The following is a 22,248-nucleotide window of genomic DNA, read 5'->3' as shown; positions in this document are numbered from 1 at the left end:
GGGGAACACGTGTATCATTCCACAAAATAAAAGGAAAAGCAAACACAAATTAATGTGTCTGTTCGATTATAGACAAGTAATTGACATAAACACGACGGACACTTCGTACAGAGGAAACAGTTAGATAAACTGACAGAGAGACCGAAACAACAAAAGATAAAGACAGCGGCAAAAAAAAAAAAAGAAATAATAATAATATATCAACCAACAATTAACTTCTATTATGTGAATGCAATGAGAATCACAAAAATGGGCTGATCATATTTCAGAGCAGGTTTATTGCAGCAAAAGCGATATCGGTCACACACGGAGACCCCTCGAGGTATTAATATTTTGCTGATGAACATTGACGTGAAGGAACAGGAACATTTACATAGACGACATATTGAACGATGGTAGAAGAAAGTCACCAAGATGTCATCATCCTGCGGGGAAGAGTAGGCTTACGAAGAACACAGTAATAATGAAATCACGCGTTCGTCAAAATAATGAATATCGGAATTGAAGAAACTGTCATTTTCTCACCGTTTGGCTATTTTTTTTATCTATTTTCCTCTTTTTTTTGGGGGGGGGGTGTCAATATATTTTATGTCAATTCAAGAACACATTTCTGTGTGGATTGTACAGAAAAACGTTTAAGATTAAAGGCACAGAAATGTAAGTTTTCAGTTACCACGGGCTCTCAGGCTAGGGAAATAACCTAAATTTGGCGGCCATTTTTTCGCTAATTTAACATCAGAAACAAGGCGATCCCTACTTCCTTTAAATTGCTGATACCTCGACTTCTACTCGAGATAAATTGGTGTTTTAAAAAAAAGCATCGAAGACAAAACAAATTAACAAGCTTCAAGATAATACCAATAACTCCACATGCCCAAAAATTGACGAGCGCCTGATTCCATAGCCTCGTTACACATAGAAGTTCCAAAATCATTAATGATGTACGTATACAATCACACACATAATATGAGTTCAACATCCCTTTAGACACTGTTGTTATGTCAGTGAGTATGAACCCAACAAAATATGCATGAAGACATTTTTTTTTAAATTATAATATTATAGAGATAGGTTTAATATCTAATATTTATATCTATGCCCATATCCATTAAATACGCATCGTCAGCGAGCTGTTAAATTGTGCTAGGCCCAAAATGTTGACCTTTTTTGGTGGCTGCACTTTCTTTATCTATGGTATCGGTTGCATGTGGTCAATAAAATTGTGTCGCCATTCGAATTTAAAATGCTGAAAAAGCGCAAGGAAAAATACATAATGTCGGTACGATTAATGTAATCCCAAACACTTCACTTTTCATTTGAAGTCATTATCTTGTTTATGCAACTCTGGGTACCGAATTTTGCTCAAAGTTGTACAAATAATAAAGTATGTCTGATATCGACGCTTGAGACGTTTAACCCGTTTCCTTGTACCTACTCACATGTTATTCTAATACTAGTACCAGTACTGCTGACAATACGTAATGTGCTATGGAAAGACAAGTCCCTCAAAAGCCACGGCACTAGTCAGAAACTGAATTCAGTAGCACACGAGCGAAACCTTACAGAAACATGTGCATATAGATCAAAACATATATGTGTGAGACACAAGACACTGCAACGCTTTGATTGTCACCTGCAGAATAATGAATGTTTACACAGAACAAACTTCGATAATTTTTTTTCAAAACAGACTTGAGGCAAACAGCACAAGTCATTGTTACTCGATGTAGCCATGGACCTTCATTCATAACAAAACACGCTTCAAGAAAGAAAAACTTCAACTATCTTTATCCTTTGCGGAAGTATAATAATATTTTTTTTAAATATCTGAGTGCAAGGCAGCTGTATTGGAAAGAAACATTCCGATTAAGACAACAACGTTAAGTGCCCAAATGTTAACTTGGGCAAAATGGAGAACAGCTTATTAATATTCCAGCAACCTGCACACATTGCAACTTCAGAATTACAAAGTTAAAATTCTATCTGCTCAGTACCTAGTTTTGAGAAATTTGACGTCGAAGATTATGAGTTTCACATCATGTCAAGTTTTTTCGAATGCAGTACTTTGAATTTCTTGATAACGACTCCGAATAATTGTACAATTTTGATAGAGCAGACAGAACATAATTTGGTTTCTGACCTCATGGTCTTAGTAGTAACTCAAAACATACAAAAATGTCAGACAGAACTGTGTAATTACAATGTAATTCTGAGACAGCGACATGCCATCTAACAGAATAACAACCATTTTGAGAAATGTTCTTTTTAAAGTTTGGAATTACGTATCTTCCAAAGGAAATTTACAAATGTTCTCAAACCTTTCCTTTTTACACGGACCCCGCCGTTTTTCTGCCTTTCAAGAGTTACGTTATAATGTTACTGGTACCGAGTGCCCAATTGCGGATCGACAAACTGATTGACAAATTCGAGGCCTGAAAGCAAACGCATTTGGGTTTTTTGTGCCACGATGACCGCTTTGCGCCCTCAATCTGGCTAGCCCCGTCTACCAAACCGAACCTATCGTGTCAATGGGCACCCCCTATTACTATTACACTGCAGACTGATGAAGCCCTCGAGGGGCATAATTCAAAATAATCAACAATGTGACACTCAACTGTCATTGCCCCCAAGCGTATCACGAAGCCAAAGTCGCTTTTTAAAAAAATGTTTGTTTGTCTATTTGTTTGTTTGAGTAAAGAAGAGGGATAGTTTTTACGCCTCTATCGACACTATTAGGTTACTTAAGAGGTGGTACCTTCGAGTTTAACGCCCCTCTCTGAAAGGACTGAACCAAATGGGAATTTCGTGTACCTACATGTAAACTAAAGAGCCTTTCCCAAGGACACAACGTCGGACCGCGCTGAGCCTCGAAGCTCCGAACCCGCAACCTCGCAAAATTGCGAGTCCGGTAGGTTACCTTTGAGTAAAGAGAAGCCCATCGACACTGCACAATAAAGGTCATTTAATGTTGGGGAAAGTAGACTGACGAAACAGCAAAGGGAAAGTTTTAAAAACTAGGACATACCAGTGGCGCCCTCCAGCCACACGCTTGAAAACTTTGAGAGCACATGATAACTGATAGGCCTACAATGCATTACATTATACTGTCCTCGTGGTTGTATGCACCCCGCATAATTTGGTAACATTTTATCATTTTTTAAATAGTTTCTTATTATTTTCCTTTATCATTCTTTGTTAAAATTAACAGAATCGCATAATTTCACATTTTTGGGCTCAGTTTGCATAATTTCAGAATTATTTTTTTTTTTGCATAAAACCACGGGGACAGATTATAAACCATACTAAGTTATCCTAAATACACTTCTACAATAATGTCTATTCAAATTTTGGCCTTTTAGGCCTTCAATCATTTTCAAAAATGTCTGTAATAAGCATAGATATACACTATAGGTTTAAAAGGGGGTAACTCTATGGTAATAAGTCAACTAAGTTACAGATGGTTCAAAACCAACTCGACAAAATTTAAATGAAATTAAATCCTTGAGCACAGCTTTCTACTTTGTAAGTAAGAATGAGTCAGCTGGGTACGTGCCACTTTTCTCTAGAAAGAGAATGATACAATAGTAACAAAGAAAGGAAATAAAAAGAGAAGACCACACTAAATCCTCGACAATTCTGCTTCACAGGAATTCTAATTCAAAACCAAATCTATGGACATTCTGTTAACATGTTGTACTGACGATTCTCGAAGAAATAACTGTCAAGTCTCATAATCAACATGAATATAAGCTACTGCAAGTAATAATATGCATGTATATATTATAATATATATATATAAAGGAATAATTTATTTTGCAAAGCCAGTTCACAGATATATACATTGTGAAGAAAAGTAATGTAATTTGGCTAACTGATAATGATATTATTATAATTTATCCCTCTTTCTGTCCCATTTATTCAACATACAAACACTCATACTGAAAAAGATTCAAACAAGCCCACATGTGTAGCTCAGAAAAGAAAGAGTGAACAAAAGAGTAACTGATAAATCCACATAATGAAAAAAATGTGTGTGTGTGTGTGTGTGTGTGTGTGTGTGTGTGTGTGTGTGTGTGTGTGTGTGTGTGTGTGTGTGTGTGTGAGAGAGAGAGAGAGAGAGAGAGAGAGAGAGAGAGAGAGAGAGAGAGAGAGAGAGAGAGAGAGAGAGAGAGAGAGAGAGAGAGAAGGGGTAAGTGGGAGAAAAAAAGGAAAGAAAGAGAGAGAGGGAGAGAGAGGGTGGACTGGGGGGGGGAGAGAGAGGGAGAAGGAGAGAGTGAGAGACAGACAGACAGACAGACAGACAGACAGACAGACAGACAGACAGACAGACAGACAGACAGACAGACAGACAGACAGACAGACAGAGAGAAAAGATAACTCCAAAAGTACTGCTTGAATTATTTGTTCAGTAAACTCCACCAAAGTATACATCCAAATGTAGATAATTTCTAAAGATCATCCATCCAGAAACAACACGTACATAAATCCGTTCTTTTCCTTTCATTGGAAGCTAGAAGCTGTCTATTGAATTCTTAATCTCTTCATGAATTTCCCTGAGTGTTCTACCCAGTTTCTCTTCGATATATTGCTGCCTGCTGTTAGGCTGTTAAATTTCCCTGTAAAAGATGGAAGTTCAGTTCCTCCCTGGGAAACACTTTTTATCGAGTACATGTGTCTCCATCATTCTTCAGGAATCAGTATTCTACACAGCCGATATTGGTTCTGAAAGTGAAAGGCAGGGTCAAAATGATGTAGACCTACTAAACAATCTAAACTGTGTTGACGGGGGTCAGAAAATATACACACTCGTACAATGTAATTTCGCAGTAATGCATCTATAATCAAGTATAACATGAGGAAAGATTACCTTCATGGGTTTATTTGTTTCTATACAATGTCATGTCTTTCACCGTTTCATATTATTCTCATGTACATTTGTACTGATAAACTGTTTTAAAAAGTTAAGTTGATTTTACAAACAGAAAAATCTTATCTTGGGTATCAGTATCAATGCACTAATGTCTACATCAGATACATTCTACCAATGACGGAAATGTACAAGTACAAGTTCACACTAAAATACAGTATAACACAGAAGACTCGAAATCACCCATCCATCGAACTGTGCCTGCGGTCCCGGTTTTTTTTTCTTCTTTAACTTTGTAAGATATCCCTCAAATTACATGTACTGACTCTTACTGAGTCCGGTCTCAACGAATTCGAGCTATCCATGTCATATTGTTGGCCTGTTTGAAAAGAAGAAGATTTCAGTCTGTTTAAACGAATGTCTCCGGCTACACTTAACAGACATATATATATATATATATTACATATGTCCTGCTTAAAAACATTTTTATTGCAACACAACAGCTGGAAGCAGATCTAACTGAATCAATAATACAAGGAAGACAGTGTAAATATATTTAGTTCAGACAGAAAAGTAGGCTATAGAAAAGGCCCTCCTATAGTTCGGTACAAAAATCTTTCCTGAGAGCATGATTTTATGATTTTGTATAAACTTTAAAACTAATCAACTTTTACTCTACACAATGGCATTTTTATCCAACCTATTCCTTGTCATTAAGACAGCAAAACAACACAAAGAAGAATGATACCCAGCTGTCTTAAACAAAGCACAAAGCATAGCTCGATCAATCAAGAGCTGATCCTTTAACTTTAACATTAGTCTTCATCTTTTTCCTCAAGTGACGGACCTGAAGCAAATAGCAATCACTTTTCGCAAGTCGTTTCTCCGCACATTATGCTCTGGAGAAACCTGCGTGTGTCACAACGCAGTGGAATCAGGCGCTCGTGAAGTTTTTGACTATATTTGGAGTTACTGGTATAATCTTAAAGCCTGTTTATTTGTCTTGCTTTCAATGAAAAAATACTCATCAGTCTTGAATAGAAGCTGGGATATTTGCTATTGAAGGAGGTGAAGGTCGTCTCATTTCAGAAGTAAAATTAGAGAGAAAATGGCCTCCAAAAGTTAGGTGACTTCCAAAGCCTGAGTCCTTGGAAGCTGCAAAATTATATTTTTTATGTTTTAAAGGAACGTTTTTTCGTAAAATCCACAAAGAAATGTGTTTCAGTTTCAATGAACCTATACTATAAGGTGAAGGGCCAAAAATTAAAAATTTGATAAAAATTGCCAAACACTCAGGAAAATGCTGGTTTTTTCGATTTCATCATTTTGACGAGCGCCTGATTTCACCACGCTGCCTCACATATCATCCTGGTATTTCCTCATCACCCATCTATTCAAGTTCGAAAAAAATAGGGTATTCTCTGTCCATGTCTGCCTCTTTCGCCTTCCATTTTTCCAGTGAGAAGAAGATGTACAATGCCTTTATGTTAAATCAAAATTCCCAGAAACTGCAATTGCCTCTTCGAAGTTGTTTTGAATAAGTTGAAATTAGATCACACAAGTAAACATGTGCAAAACATGCACACAGACCTCCAATGTAATAGTCATTAATTTCCGTGCCCCTAGAATGGAAAGAGACATAAAAGACAAAGAACAAAACAAAACCCATCTTCTAACAATATTTTCAACATTCCTTCCAAAATAAAATACATCCCTGACTTTTTCAACACTTATTCTGTATAAATACATGACTGAAGCAAATTTTAATGAGTAACTGATGTCCTCATAATATAATCATAATGCCCGAATTCTTGAATTTGCAATTTTCGCAAATTTCTTCATTAACCATATTTTTAAAGGGACACAACTGCATTGGAACACATGACAGTGGGCGCCTCTAATAGAAAACTAAATAAGCGCGAGGGGGGAAAAAAAACCTGTTGTGCAGTACTACATGAACAATTCGTCGACCAGCTCTTAAAAATGTCACAAGTTCGACAGAAAAAATTTTCAGGAGAGAGTTTTTGGTTCCTTTTATATGTAGGCCTACACTTTGAAACCGATACGGAGAGAAAGTTAAGCAAAGGCATTACCTATTGAGATAATTAATCTCGTGAAAAGATGTAATTCTCTAATTAGAAAATCAGCTAAGTAAACGCCAACAAAATGTACTAAGCCACGATGCACTGTGGTTCATCATTTTAGACGCGTAGTTTTGGTTTTCGTTAGAATTTTGCGGCACTTGCAACACAATAAGATCATTTAAGAGCCGAAAATACATGTAGATGTGTTACAAGACAGTAACATACACAAAAAAGAAGGAGAGATAAGGACAAAAGATATTTGATAGGAAAGAAGGAGCAAACCACACCAGACCACCCACCAACCACTCACAAGCGTAGTTTGCTAGAAGATAAATCAGTACATGCATACAGTTTATCTCAATTTGTACTTTTCTAGATATTATTTTGTAGACCTTTAAAAGACAGAACATAAAAAAGTTAATATGTTCACTAATGTTAGACAAGAAACAAGAAAAGGTTCTAGAAGAGAGTGATTTACCATTTTATTACAGACATCGTGAAACTTCACTCTTGACAATTTTTAGAACATTTTTACACATAAAAGAGCATCCAAATGACTACCGGTACAAGTTCTTGAAATTGCTTTGAAGTATTACTGGAAATATAGTTAGTACATATAAATCGTGAGTTAAATAATGCTTTGAAAAGTGTCCCATTTCCTCTCTCTATTTTTACATTTTCATCAATGGGAACGCTCATATACAGTCAAATTTATTCATCACACGCACGCACTAACACACAAACATACATGCCCACACACACAAGCGCGCACACATGCAAAGCTTACGTACAAACTCTCAAATGTGCAAGTAATTTTAAATACCGTTGCAAATCAATGCTCTGAAGTGTCATAAAAGTAAAAGGCAAGGGCCTCAGCTGGAATTACCAATGTTAACTCCTGTAAAAGTTGTTATTTTGTACTTGTGACAGGTCTTCTAGGCAAGTATAGTGCAGGGGCATAGTGCTTGCTGGCTGGTGGTTGCATGGTATGGGCATATCTCGCCAGTTGTCACAGAAAGCGAGCTTGTAATGAATGCCCCATTGTGAGGAATAGCAAAGTGCTTCACGTCAACTACTTTAGTGTTAACAGTTTTTCTTTCAGGCCAAATGACCGAGTATTCTACTTGTACAGATGAATATTTACTGAAGAAATTATTGTCTGGGTATCTGACTTCATAATATATGCTGCTATTGACCTTTATTTTATTTCAGTTCGTCCCTTTGTGAGATACTTCGGTTCGATTGTGATGTTGAGCTCACAAGCTAAAGCTGAGATGGAACTAGCTAGTGCAGCGCTTTTAATCAGTTTATGCATCCATAACTGTGCAGTATTATTCTGCCATAGGTCTAGGCAAAGAATCATGCGTAGGCTACGATGCAAGATAAAAATTTGTTAGAAGTCAGTCTACCTTCCCACTCACGCCAGACATAACATTTCAAGCCCCGCACTGCACTGAAAAATTGTAGACATTAAAGTTATGCACAGCAAGCTTCATTATACAAAACAGAGCAGAGGCCTTGAGCCAGGGACACAGAAAGGCAACATTGAAGATCCATGCAGACGACGCCCACTCTGTTCAACTGTTCCTTTGTTTGGGGTTTGGGTCTCCAGGGCTGTCTTTATGTCAATTTCTTTCTCTTGCCTCGCTGCCTCTTTGCTTTCTTTGTGACCTTCTCCTCCCCCAAGGTGTGTCAAGAAAGTTGGGGGGTTTTTCAGTCTAGTCAAATTTAAATGCTTTTGGCATGGCAGAGTTTAGAGTTTTGAAATTGATTACAATGATTTGGCAGCCTGCAGCGAAGGTACTTTACTTTTTCTTGCTTTTTTCAACATTTAGAATTTGAATTTTGATAAAATAATTCTCAAGCACAAGCAACCAATACAATACATAATGAAACAGCAATTATTTTAAATTTGAAAATTTTTGGCGTGTGACATTTCAACAGCTGGTCAACAAATTGTTTTTCTACTGAGCTCAAACTGATCATCAATTATATCATACAACTAGTAGTCAACTCTTGATCCACTGACAATGTTACATCATTTACTACAGTACAGTGGCAAGTCATTTCTCAGAAAAAGGCCAGACAACTGAAAGAACAGTAGACAATATATGCTACAACATGGGAAAATCTCCCCCTTCCCCCCTTTTGTACTGTCCTCCAAACCGTTTTCTAAACCCTGAAAACATTTACCTTTCTTCACCACCTCACTGTACAATTGGGTTGAGTCAACCTAGTAAACCCACCTCTTCACATTCCACAGAGTCAGGGAGGTCAGCTGAAACTTCAAACTCATTTTTCCAGTATCCAAACAGATACCATGACCTAGCTTTCAAATTACATCAACTGGAACTGCAAAAGCTTTAAATAAGTGATCTTAAGACATAAGACATTACTTTCCCCGCCCCAATCACCCTTCTTTTCCAGAAAGATAAAGAAAAAAATTCAGCTAACCCAGATACTCCCCTCTAATGCACTTTACATATGTACAAAATATACTTTTAATAAAACTGAGCTGTGTGAAGCACACTTCTTTTGACTTTGTGTTCAAATTCCTGCAGTATTTCATCCACCTCATTGTCCAGGTCATCTGATGCATACAACTGTTGAAAAGAAAGTTGAAAGTCATGTTATAAAATTACATAATAATGTTAAGACAGCAAAGAATGCACTGAGAACGTGGGAACATATGGTTCTGAACAACTGAAGTGATACTGAAGAGAAAAAAATGAGTGAAGTAAGATATTTATTCAGGTATTTCAGAAAAAAACCCAAAGTGCATCACTGTTATTATTGCATCACATCTCAAACTACAACCACAACATTTTTTTCTCTAAAACACATCTTTGCAACCCTGTAAATAAGAAAAGCATTTTCTCAAAGGGCCATCTGGCTTTCAGGTTCTCTAAAAAAAAATATTTTTTTAAAACCTATATATATGTCTTTTAATGCACACATCTTTTCCATTTTTAAGCAATGCAGCAAACTTGCAACACAGTAATATTACTCAACAATTAATTCATTGTGTTTGGAAACTGGTAGAATAGGAAAAGTCAGAACACCCCATCAATATTTCAATTTGCGCTGCATCTCAAGTTGGTATCTTTCATTATCTCACAAAAAGGCTCAACAGGCACTTATGTTCCCATCACTGCTCGATAAAAAAAGGACTTCATTGTAAAAGGTGAATACCCAGCTGGGGGTAGTAAAAGCTCTAGGCTTGCCTCGCAGACTGGGAGTGCATATATATATATATACATTTATATACAAAGTACACAGAGAAAATATAGCATCCGTAATCTATTTACTAACTTGTCCTGTTTTGCAAAGTTGCTATAAAAGCTTAATGGTTTATTCAGTAAACTGACTTTGTAAAAACCACCTTTGGAAACAACATGTTACAAGTTGTGTATAAAAAATTCTGTTGAGTCGTATTCTACAACCTATCAAAACATTAAACACCCAAGTCTTTTATAGGACCCAGGTAAAGAGGGCAGAGAGCTATAAATGCTGTTTTGGGGACTTGTATTTAAGGATCTTCCGCATCTTATTCCAGTTGATACCAACTGAGCAAATGATTTGCTCTGTTATATTCCTATATATTAAAGATAAACCTAGTATAATAGACACCTGTAACTGCTCTGGATGTTTTGTAAGCAGACTCCACTTTAGGACAAGTGGAGGGTCAGCATATATGATTATAGAACTTGCAAATCTAACAGCCTTTAGACTTTTTCCTCTTGCCCTGGGCCATATTGTTAAATGCACAGATCAAGGCAAGCTGAAGGCCTATCTAGTTATTGAATTGTTTTCAGCAGTACTTCAGAAGCAATGTAATATAAAAATTACCATGGTCACCAGTTCGCAAATCATGAAAGCTCCGATGGTTGCCTCCTCGTGGTTATCTTGAATGTCGATGTTGATTATGTGTACAGCTTGCTCGTCATTCTTTTCTTTATTTTCAAAATCTGTGTTCAGAAATAAAAGGAAATAGGTTAAGAAAAAAACCCCAGATATAAGTTGTGTTGTTATTGTATATGAGATATTCGCATACAAATTTTAAGAAAAGGTCTTCTACTGACATGCCCAAACAACCATAATCGAGGCTTCTTTTTTTTTGCATGACCTTCTCCAAGTTCAGATCAAAGTCATGACTGTTATACATCTTTCAGCCTACAAAGCATCTAATTTTTACTTTTATTATGCATAGACTGAACTGACAAAATATTTTACACCTGTCCTGCTCCACTAGGGCAGGGACACTTGTCCAACAACCATGGCAATGATGTGCTGTTATATGATGTGGTATTTCATTTGTGAAGACTACGTACTACAAGCATTCACTCATATACCCCAAGAACAGGGGTATGAAAAACTTTTTTTTAGAAAGACACTCAAGAGTTAAATGCTCTCATTCAATCCACATCTGCACTAAATCAGCACTGAATCAGGAACTTCAACATTTGAGTTATAAGCACTTTATCTCTCAGTTTAAAAGGCCTTTCTTATTTTTACTGAACAAACAGCTTCTAAGTTTATAACTAATGTCTTTCTTATTAAATGTCAGATACCAAGGACAAAAATCAAGTCGCTACTTGACAAATCTAGAACTTAATACAACTTAATTCCACTTACTACAAAATTAATAATAATAATACACTTTCTACTCCAACAATTCACAAACGAAGACAATTATCACAATACCTTCTAAAACCTGATCATAAACTCTCTCTTCACAGGTGATGAGCAGGTCAAACCTCTCTGTACTGTCTTGAAATCTTTCCGGGTGAGCTTTTATTCTTCTGTTCCTATCCAACATGTGAAGGATACCGTTCTGGGTGTAGCTTGAACAAGAGTTGAGGAAATCTACTTTTCATTTTAAGACAAAACCTAAAAACACCCCTTCTTATCATCACCCCCCCTCCCAAATTCGCTTTAACATCAATTTCTAAAACAAGACTGTGCCAATAAGTCAGAAGAAGAATTTTACATACTAGTACTTGGGTCTTCCACAGTTCTTCTGAAGGATGATACAAAAAATAGGGCCTACAACTTTCTGAGAGGTGCTAACTGAAACTACAGTCGAACCTGTGTAAGACGGAATCGCAAGAAAGCCCAAAAAAAATTTGGTCTTAGACATTTTCCATCTTAGACAGGGGAATTTAGGGGGAAGTGGAGGGGGGTTTCATTTCAAAGGCCCAGCCGGTGGGATCAAGGATCACTTGTGAGGTCGGCAAGCAGTGGTCAAAACTTCAAACCTCTGAACTGCTATCTTCTCTGATAATGACATGTGTCAGTCTTACTTATCCAATTACATGTACCACCTGAGCTTGCATTTCATAGAACCACTGTTCGACAAATTAAAAAACAAATGTTTGACCATCTCGTTTGCCTCCACCCTCAGCCTCACCCATCGGTGCAGCAAGCACAGTCGCATCCCTTATTGCCATGTAACAATGATTCAAGGAACTCCTTTCCTCGGCTGGCCATACGATCAGGGCAGTAGGCATTGGTCAAACTAATTCCACACCTCTGGCTTCTGGCTACTCAGGAAAGTTTCTGTGGAGGCTAGCTGCTCGAACACTTTCACGGGCAGTCGTGAGATTTCATACCCACATTACCCCGACCATCTGCATCGCTCAGGGCTCACACGGACGGGGTAACATCAACCCCCAAACTGCACCCCTCTCCCCTTCCTCGCCTAGCGGCATGGCGTTAAATTTAGAGCGGGCGGAATCAAATTTGCGAGTTTTGATTTAAATCAGGGCTGAGCGAGGAACGCATTTCCCATCTTAGACAGGTAAAACCATCGGAAGGGAGCGGATTTTTCTTTCCATTTCAGCGTTGGACAGGTTTCCGTTTTATACAGGTAATTAAAGAGAAATATATGAAGGGGGGAGCGGGAAGATTCCGTTAAGAGAGGTTTGCGTTTTACACAAGTTTCGGTGGCAGGTTCAACTGTATATGAAGATGATGCTACTTAAAGAAAAACATTTTTCTAAAGCTTATAATACATTAAGATTCACATGTAGTCATGTAGTACCTTCATACCCAAAGTCACCTTGAGGTTGGAAAATGGTTCATTAGAAGGCATGCTACCATTTTCCCATTCTCTGAGTTTTCAAATATCAAGCTATTTACAGAAAAGGATACAGTTCATAATCTTTTTGCATCAAGTCTCTGTACATTGCATCATATGTAATACTGAAGTCATAAACATTTGGCTTGTCCGGGGCAGGGCCGGGCAATTTGACCATGTTCCCTGTTCCAAAAGACTTGACGTTGAATCCTTTTTTGCTGTAAAATAAGAAACAATTTACATGAAAGAAGGGTATCATCACGTAGTGCAGTATGATAACAGAGAAATTTTCTATCGTATAATTAGTATAATATACGCAGAAGGAAAATGTTTAAAATTGTGCACTGTAATTGTAGCAGACTAGTAGATCTACTTTAGTACTAAGTAGACCATAATAATCAAGTTGAACAGTTTTATCAGACTGGAACAAAGGTCACGGCGTCACTTTTCGCCCGATTTTGTTACTTTTAGTTCGCGTGACTCAGCAGCCCGCCGGAGCTTCCCGGCTCGGGGTCACGGGGTTAATGAGCCCTGAGGCGACTTTGCCGGTGTCGGTCGGGAAGTTGTCGGTCGGGAAGTTTGCATTTTTGACTATGTTTAAAACGATATAACTTCTTCCCCATCCCACAAAGCAAACCATTACGCGAATGTACTAAAAGCTCAATGTCTTGAGATTTATTCTGCGTTAGACTGGTTAGTTTCTGTGCCTTAGTTTTTGTTCTAGACAAGTGTTTGTAGAGTACCCAATTTGTCCTATTTTAGTTACAAAGTTATGAATAAATGATTGTTATTTTAAAAAAGGCACGACAGATCTCTCCAAATTCTGTGTTAAACTGACTACGAATATCATGTCTTTTACCATGAGAAATCTTAAATCTGCGGTAGTAGTAATAGCCAAGTTATAAGAGAAGAAAGATGCATATCTGCATATTTTAACTAAAGACGATCAGCGTTAGCTCTTATTTTACTATTAAACAAGAGAAAGTTACTCTGCATTTGTTCATGAATCATGCTGTGTCTGTGGCAGCCTGCATACAACTAAAAAGATATAATATAAGCGATTAAAAAAACCACAAAACCGTGTAAATACATGGGTAGAGATAAACTTCTAGTATGGAATAAAAATAACGACAGCTAAAACATTCATTCTTAGTTTTTGTGTAGGAAATATGCGCGGACACAATTATGCATGTAAAGAAATCAGTCACATTGTCAGTTATTGCAAATGGTCATAGAAACGTAAAAAAAGCTGGAAATGTCTGGTGCTGATTCAGTGTCCCTGGAAAGCTAGAAATTATTCTTATAACCCAATTACAAGAAGTCATCCCTATTATTCAGTCAACTTACAAAACCTAGACTTAGCGTTTTAAGAAAAGTAAGGAATTTCTGGAGTGTAACAGATACTGTTCGTGTATTAGATCTACGTTGAAGATATATTCTAGCACTAAAATCGATTTGTACTTTTCATTGAGAAACTTCATGATAACTTTTATAAACTTTCGAGAAAATATGCGAATATTCATGATTATATTAGACACATAAAAATTGTATTTGGAGGAATTACTTCGTAGCGAATTGTGTGCCCGATGGATAAAATTGCAAAATTACAGCCTTCTATTATAAGCGCAGATATCATCTTTTCTGAGTATCTGCACTAATGTTATGTCGTTCATATTCCAAAAGTTCGACAGATTTTGACGATGCGTTTTTTTTATATTGATTTTTTTAAATTCACGCTAGTCCCAAAAAAATTACAATTTAGCATTGCCGACTCCAGCGCGTCTAACGAAATAACCAGACAAGTTACAACGTCCGTTCTTTTTTGAGTCTCAAGAGCAGAAATGTGTGCTTTGGGTGCACTAAATGAGAATTACCATAAATACAAGGATGCACCTTAAATTGTATGTTGAAAAGTACCAAAAATTAAGTCGGCCCAGACAGAGCAGCGACAGGGAGCTGACCCCCGTGACCCCGACGTGATAAGGCGCCCGGCGGGGAACCACCCGCGGCAACTAAAATTCCACTGCCGGTGCGCCGTGAGGTAGACTGTCAAGTAGGGCAAACGTTGCTGCTGTAGACTATCAAGTAAACAAAATTTGACGATTGTTAAGATTCCCATGCTTACTTCCAATTTGCATTCTTCATAGTAGGCAGTTTAGTGAAAATTTCAAATTTGTCTGATATGCTTTGAAATACTTTCATTTGAAAGCTCTTGCTTTCATGACCATAAAACAGTTTAAATTGTGTTGATATCTTTATTAGTTAAAACGTTATGGCAATTTTACATGCCTAAAATCCGGCAAATTTCAGGTCACTTTTAACACTGAGTTTTTGTGACACAAAAATGCAACTTTACAACACAAATGACCATTACTCAACACAAAATGCATATTTTTTAAAGTGTTGTACATCACTTTGTTAGGAATTTTACACAGAATGCACACAGCTACAAAACACCTCTTTAAAAGGTCACAGAAATATTTTTTGGTACTTCTAGAGGTTCAGGGTGATAAAAAATCCCCCGCAAGGATAACCCGAAATTGACAAAATGGGCTATATCTTTGCTGCTAATGGTGATATTTAGACAAATCATACATCATTCTCTTTGTCTTTAATCACTGTTCATAATTATAAAAGAGTTAAGCCAATTAAGTAATAATTTCAAATTTTTATGGTCATTCTTAAGATTTCAAAACGTATTTTTAGTGTTTTTCTGATCGTATAACGGATTCCGTAAAAAACAACAACAACCTCTTAATGACCGCCATAAGTCAGCTCCCTATCCTTCTTTTACAAAGTATGTAACATACATTTGTGTGAAGCTATATTTAATGCTTTCAAGTGCATAAAAGAGCTTATAAATTCAAGAAAAATGCTCTTCGGAGACCTAGTTGTAGACCCACTGGAACATTTAATAAAAGTCATTTTATGATCTTCACACAAATCCAAGTTGCACTTGCAATTTTTTAGACAAATTATATTTATAGTCTACCTCATTCTATTATTTGTTCACACATGTTTCTTCACTATTCATTACATTTTGAGTTATTATCAACTAGCAATTTTCATTGATGAGCATAATTTTTTTTTTATATTGAGTCAGACTCATTGGCCATATATCATATTTTTTTTAATGGCACAATTTGATAATGTAAATGTAAAAATATCCAGAAAGTAACAACATTAAATTATTAGGTACTGAAAGTGAAACACTGAGCAGAGGCTTAGATAAACTCTGTTCTCTATTACTATACTACTAACTAGTAAGTTTGCGCAAAACTGATTTAAGAAAAAGGTTGTCTCATAAAAGCAATTGTTATGATGAGATTTATTATTAACTCTGGAATATATAGCTAGATGCTGAATCTAACATCAATTAAAACTGTGCAATTCAAGTTCTATTTCAATTCCAAAGCCCAAAGCCATAAATAGTTAGATGTGCTGGCTTTTTGACTGCTTCTAGCCTACTACTGCTGACTTCTAGAAGGGAATCTAGCTTTAGCTATCATTTGCACTATTCAAGAGCCAAATATGGTAAAATAAAAGCAAAACTGTGAATTCTTTTGTCAGTCCGTTCATAATTTCATAGCCGCACGTATTATTATTATCCGGAGAAACAAGTAAAGCGCGAATAAATGCGATGCCGGCGCAACACGTTATCACAGTGGGCAGGGGAGAGCGGGGCGCCGGGTCGCTGACCGGCCGATTCGGCGTTTCGGCTTTTTGTATGCATTTTTACGGGAAGCCCCGTTGCGTTGTGAGAAGTTCAACCTAAACAACCCGGGTGTCAAAAGAAACTAGAATGAATAATCTATAACTTCTGAAAGATTCATAAATATACAGCCAGTAGTTTTCATTTATCGCGTTGTAAAAACTACCTTGTTTTCAGATGCAAATATTTCCAGTTCTACTGAACCGATTTTCACGCGAAGACCGCCATTTTGAAGACCTTTCTATTCTGTTTAAAAAGGTGTATCGGGAGTGGTAGTGCAATTCACAAAACGAAACAAAACTGAGATGTTTAGACCCACCGTAGCACGAGGCTTCACGGCCGGTCAGAAAAATCTACGGGGCGTACCGCGGCTGATTCGCCCTGCCGCGAGCTCGTTCACTAAACTGCCTATTCATAGTCTCTTGCCAGGCACGTTTCGCTGGTCCCTAACCCCCAACCCTGACCCTAACCTTGAAAAACGCAAAATGGGAATTAAACGCAGGGGAATCTTAACAATCGCCCAGAATTTTAGAAGTGACTATTTCTCCGAACGTTCAGGAAAATAAACTTGAACTCTATTTCTTCGAACGGTTTCCGTTCTCGAGTTTTTTGGTTATTTGCAAGATTTAGGCGTCATCTTTCCTGTGCCATTATGCGAGGACTGGGAAGAAGCATTTTTAGTATCGAATTCAATTTCTAGAGCTAGAGATTTTAATCAAATGTCTGAATATTCACATACTTCAATTGTGGTTGGGGCAACGTTCCCAGACTATACTTCATTTGAAAATGCCTTCAACAGGTACTTTGCGAGAAAACAAGACTGATCGACCTTGCCAGTAACCTATTTTGCATTTAGTAACCCAGCAAAAACTAAAATCCTTCATGTAAACAAAAATAAATCCCTCCACGCCCCCCCCCCTGCCCCATTCACACCTTACACACACACTCACACACATTCACTCACACATACACACACACTCACACACACTCACTCACACACATACACACACACACACGGGCGACTCCATTCGCAAATTATCACAACAAATCTCGAGAACAGAAACCGTTCGGAAAAATAGAGTTCAATTTTATTTTCCGAAGCGTTCGGAGAAATAGAGCCAGCCCAGAATTTAACACGTAGCCTAACCCGAACCCATCTTTATCAAACAAGGGAAGTCATCTGTACAGGTACTAGATCTATATACAGTGGAACTCGGATTTAACTAGCTCGGATTCAACGAGAACTCGGATTCAACAAGATGAGATGGATTCCCCGTTTTTTTTCTTCTTTAAAATCAATAAAAATAACTCGGATTCAACGAGCACTTAAATCAGCGAGCTCGGATTCAACGAGGTCGCTTCCAGGATGAACAGCCCACGCGGACGTGGCTTTGCTCATTTTTCTCCCAAAACGAACTTAATCTATTCCAGGAAACGATCCACTGCACCTGCATCATGAACCATTATTCACTTGTCGATCCCATGCGACCAGTCAGCGGCCTTTTTTCAAACCAACACATGCATTGTTGGCATGCGCACGTGTCTACTCTGGCGTGTGTCGGGGTTGGATTGGGGGGGGGGGGGGTACCTGCGGTCCGGGCGTGGAACGTCGCAGATACAAACGCGTCACAGTCTTTTTTCCCCTCGGCAACTGATCATATAAAAGCTAGTCTTGACGTAGATCTACGTAATGAATTGTGCGCTGGTCTATGGAATCAAAAGTTGCCGTATGCTAGGCTCTACACAGCAACACAAGTTTTGGTAAACAATCGAGTGACACAGACGTGTGCATTTGAACAAATCTGTCTTTTTTTTTATTCGGCTCATAATACGCAGGCATCTCAGGCACTATTTGTGACTTCTTCTTTATACATATGATTACTTGCTCAGTGCCTGTAATTATCTACATAAAAACCTCGAGTTTGAATAAAACAAACACTCTGATTCAACGAGATTTTTAGGTCAGGCCCGGCGACCTCATTGAATCCGAGTTCCAATGTATATAAAAGGAATTTCTCTCAAATTAATTTTTTAAGTCCTGCCTTCCTACTGAATCCTACTACCTCTATGGAACAATGAATGGACCAAGCCTTCCACTTCAAAAGTATTTAATAAATGATAAAATACGAAGTGACTATTTCAAGACTGATCGACCTTGGCAGTAACATATTTTGAATTTAGTCATACAGCAAAAAACTAAAGTCCTTCATATAAACCAAAAAAAAAGCCCCCCCCCCCCCCCCCGCCATTCACACCTGCCTTAGGCCTACACACACACACACAGACACACATAAATGATGCACACTCACATACACACATTGACACATTGTAAAGCACATTAACACACACATGGCCAATCCATTCGCAATTATTATCAACAAATCTCGAGAATGAAAACCTTTTGGAGAAATAGAGTTCTAAGGTTTATTTATTTTCCCGAACGTTCGGAGAAATAGAACCGGCCTGTTTGGTTTAATAATCCACCAAGCAGATTTAAATGCCCAACAAACTCTATAACAACTCAACAACAATGAGAGAAACAGAATCAAAATGATTTGTCCTTCACTAAAACAAATTTTAAATGTCGAGTCGGCAGTAAGACAAAGGAGTCTCTCTGTCCTAAACTCGGCCATCGTGTCAGCAATAAATTGTTGACAGGCTGGACAGAGATTAGCGACTCTCCGATTGCGACATTACATGACATGATTCTAATCTTCGTCTTCATCACCTCAGAAAACTGTGAGCCTCCATGCTACGATTTTGGTTACTTGAACAAATGACGGCAATCTTAAAGTCATCAGCCATTATTTTTGCTAGCAAACCTTCTGTACTTTAAAGTTTTACTGAATAAGGATGGTTCGATTGAACGGACAGACAGCGTTATTTTACTTTAGAGGTGGGGTGTTTGTTCAATTTCTACCCTATAATTAGAACTTCAACTAAAATATAGTTCAACACTCAAAAGTAGCAGTTAAAACCGGAAGTAGCTATTACGTTTCGTGATTCGTATTTCCATCCTTTCCAAAATTAGATTTATTGTTTTCAATCAAAGGGCCACCAAAAGAGACTTTTATACTTAGCCAAGGCCTATAGGCCTAGCTAATTCCCTTTCGCCAGCGAAAGACTACAGGATACAAGATATAACAACAGTCAGCTAGAGTGTGGTCAAAAACTCATGGCGCGACTTATCCTCAAATGAATCAATGTCACACGTAATTTGCACAGCATGCAATTTGTACACAGAATTCTATTTCTGTGAGTTTGTATCAATTAATTGTCTTAACTTAATTATATGTTTCAGCAACATTTGAGACTAGATTCTACATCTGAAAAAAAAAATCTTCACAAATTTATATAAGATACATAGATCTACTATAAGTCTCCGTCACACGGAAAATTGAATTTTCACTGCACGTCCCGCTTCTATAACTCTTAACATTTTGCACACATGGCCTGCGTCACAGCTCACCAATGACACTTTTTAGCAGGCCTACCAGACAACTTATTACAAGAAATTAATTTTGAAGTGAACACTTTTTTGTACCTATGATTCTCAAAACATGCGTTCAATAAGCATAATATACCGGTATCTTGTGGGGGTTTTTTACGTGACGGACTTGCTTTTAACAGCGATATTGCCCAGATGTAAACCTTTTAAAATATAACCACCCACAGTGATTATATCTATTTTTACTGAGGAATTTTCTAGAACACAGCTAATGGGTGTTTACAAAAATACCGATCTGTCAAGACAAATTGATACAAGTCATTAGGTAAAAGCTGGAGATTTTATGTTCAATAGTTGAGTAAATATTAGACAAAAAGTTGCGCCACGAATTTTCAACCTTACTATAGTTGTAATACATGTAGTAGGCTACAGTTTCTTCGCCCCTAAAAAAATACAATCAGCTACAATCGGACACACACAAGAACAACAACTTGACTCCGCTCCCAATTCTCTGTGCTGTCCTGGTCTTCATCGACAACGACGGGCAAACAACTTGAAATTTCCTCTATTTTTTTTTCGCCATTGAAACAACATTTAAATGCCTCTAATTTTTGTTTCAGTCTGCTTCTTGGACTTTCTCATATGGCCTCCTGTTTGCTTTTTCATAAAATCATTCCATTGTGAAAATTGCTGGAGAACGTACGTGAACTGAAAGGTCCCGTCAATGGTATACTATGAAAGTGCCGGTTGCATGCAAGTTTACACTGTAAAGACGCCATCATTAACGCTTATGATAAATAATTATTGTGCCATAAAATATTTGATAGGCCAACATGCTTGTTCTCGTGCGTAGGCATTCAAAACCATTCATTTAAAAACACTTTTGGTTGATGATCATTAGCACAATTACAAGACAATGACAACAGTAAAACAACTAGGAAATATCCGTTTAAAAGTCTACTTTGCACCCCCCCCCCTCCCCCCCCCCCAAAAAAAAAATTAAATTTTTTTAAAAAATTAATTAATTTAAGTTAAGTTAATTTAATCTAATTTAATAAAGTAAAGTAAAGTAAAATAAAATAAAATAAAATAATAAATAAGTTGTGACCCCCCCCCCCCCCCCCCACTACACACATACACACACTCACCCCTTTTTTTCAACGAAAAAAAAAATAAAGACAAGCAAGTGACGTGCACTGGATGAAACAAAACAGCAACAACAAACAAACAAATAAACGAACAAACAAGCAAACAAACAAACCCAATGATCTAAACCGGTACTTATCACTAATGTGTTTTGACCAAACGTGCGCACTCATGTAAACCACTACCGGGCTGGTATCTGATTATTAAAATGTATCATGCCAGCTTTCCCACCGAATTGCTCATCTCCGAAAGTAAAAAGCAAGGAGTACGAACAGATTTTCTTGGAAGTCACACTGAGGACCTGAACTGGGGGTCATCTGGGCTCATCTGTGCCGAGGTCATGGACGATAGGAACTGAACTATAAAATGGTACCTCGCGTTAAAGCACCCTCTCTCTCTCTCTCTCTCTCTCTCTCTCTCTCTCTCTCTCTCTCTCTCTCTCTCTCTCTCTCTCTCTCTCTCTCTCTCTCTCTCTCTCTCTCTCTCTCTCTCTCTCTCTCTCTCTCTCTCTCATGATCATGAGAGAGTCTTCAAAATACGTCCATATCATCTTCCAGAAGTGTTCAAAATTAATGTGTTGAGTGTTCATTTTACTGGTAAAAGCGCATTCCTGTGTTTCAGAAATATAAGTTTATGGAGATTTTTTAAATAGTTTATTGATAGTATTGTAGGCAATTTTCGATTTTTGGAGGTTGGTATCGCTGTTGTCCCCTCTCCACAGACGGCCCAATCCGTCATCACTCTCAACCCCACAATAAAAGGAGAGCGTGAGAGTTTGTCTCGCAGAGACGACCCTTGTGTTTACAAAACTTTGCCATCCCCTGCAGATTCTCAAACTGTTGGGTTTTGGGGTTTTCTTCCTCAGCCACTCGAACTTGCTGGAGTCAAGAAAACCGACGAATGTGATTTTTG

At 37.6% G+C, this 22,248-nt stretch overlaps 2 protein-coding genes across 2 annotated transcripts in view; one reads left to right on the top strand and one right to left on the bottom strand.

Moving 5' to 3' along the window:
- LOC101853501 (probable LRR receptor-like serine/threonine-protein kinase RPK1) overlaps window positions 1-7,913 on the top strand; it is a 9,332-nt gene extending 1,419 nt beyond the window's left edge. The window contains exon 3 of the mRNA XM_005109531.1: window positions 7,882-7,913. Coding sequence (XP_005109588.1) covers window positions 7,882-7,913 — 32 coding nt within the window. The remainder of the gene's footprint in view (window positions 1-7,881) is intronic.
- On the bottom strand, window positions 7,412-19,684 carry LOC101853036 (RNA polymerase II subunit A C-terminal domain phosphatase SSU72). The gene is made up of 5 exons (XM_005109529.3): window positions 19,471-19,684; window positions 13,105-13,248; window positions 11,656-11,795; window positions 10,801-10,919; window positions 7,412-9,554 (listed from the first exon to the last, which is right to left on the bottom strand). Exons 1-5 carry the CDS (start codon window positions 19,545-19,547, stop codon window positions 9,453-9,455), a joined length of 582 nt encoding a protein of 193 aa, XP_005109586.1. The 5' UTR covers window positions 19,548-19,684; the 3' UTR covers window positions 7,412-9,452.
- Between the last annotated feature and the right edge of the window lie 2,564 nt (window positions 19,685-22,248).

This window comes from Aplysia californica, unplaced genomic scaffold (assembly GCF_000002075.1).
Source record: "Aplysia californica isolate F4 #8 unplaced genomic scaffold, AplCal3.0 scaffold00786, whole genome shotgun sequence".
Classification (NCBI taxonomy): domain Eukaryota; kingdom Metazoa; phylum Mollusca; class Gastropoda; order Aplysiida; family Aplysiidae; genus Aplysia; species Aplysia californica.
This window is presented reverse-complemented; position numbering and strand designations above follow the sequence as displayed.

Excerpts from the sequence above, each read along its gene's own strand:
- LOC101853036 (XM_005109529.3), bottom strand. The coding sequence starts at position 19,547 with ATGGCTGATGACTTTAAGATTGCCGTCATTTGTTCAAGTAACCAAAAT. Across the intron at positions 13,249-19,470 it reads GAGGCTCACAGTTTTCTGAG|CAAAAAAGGATTCAACGTCA; the intron begins GTGATGAAGACG and ends CTTATTTTACAG. Across the intron at positions 9,555-10,800 it reads TTTGCGAACTGGTGACCATG|TTGTATGCATCAGATGACCT; the intron begins GTAATTTTTATA and ends TCTTTTCAACAG.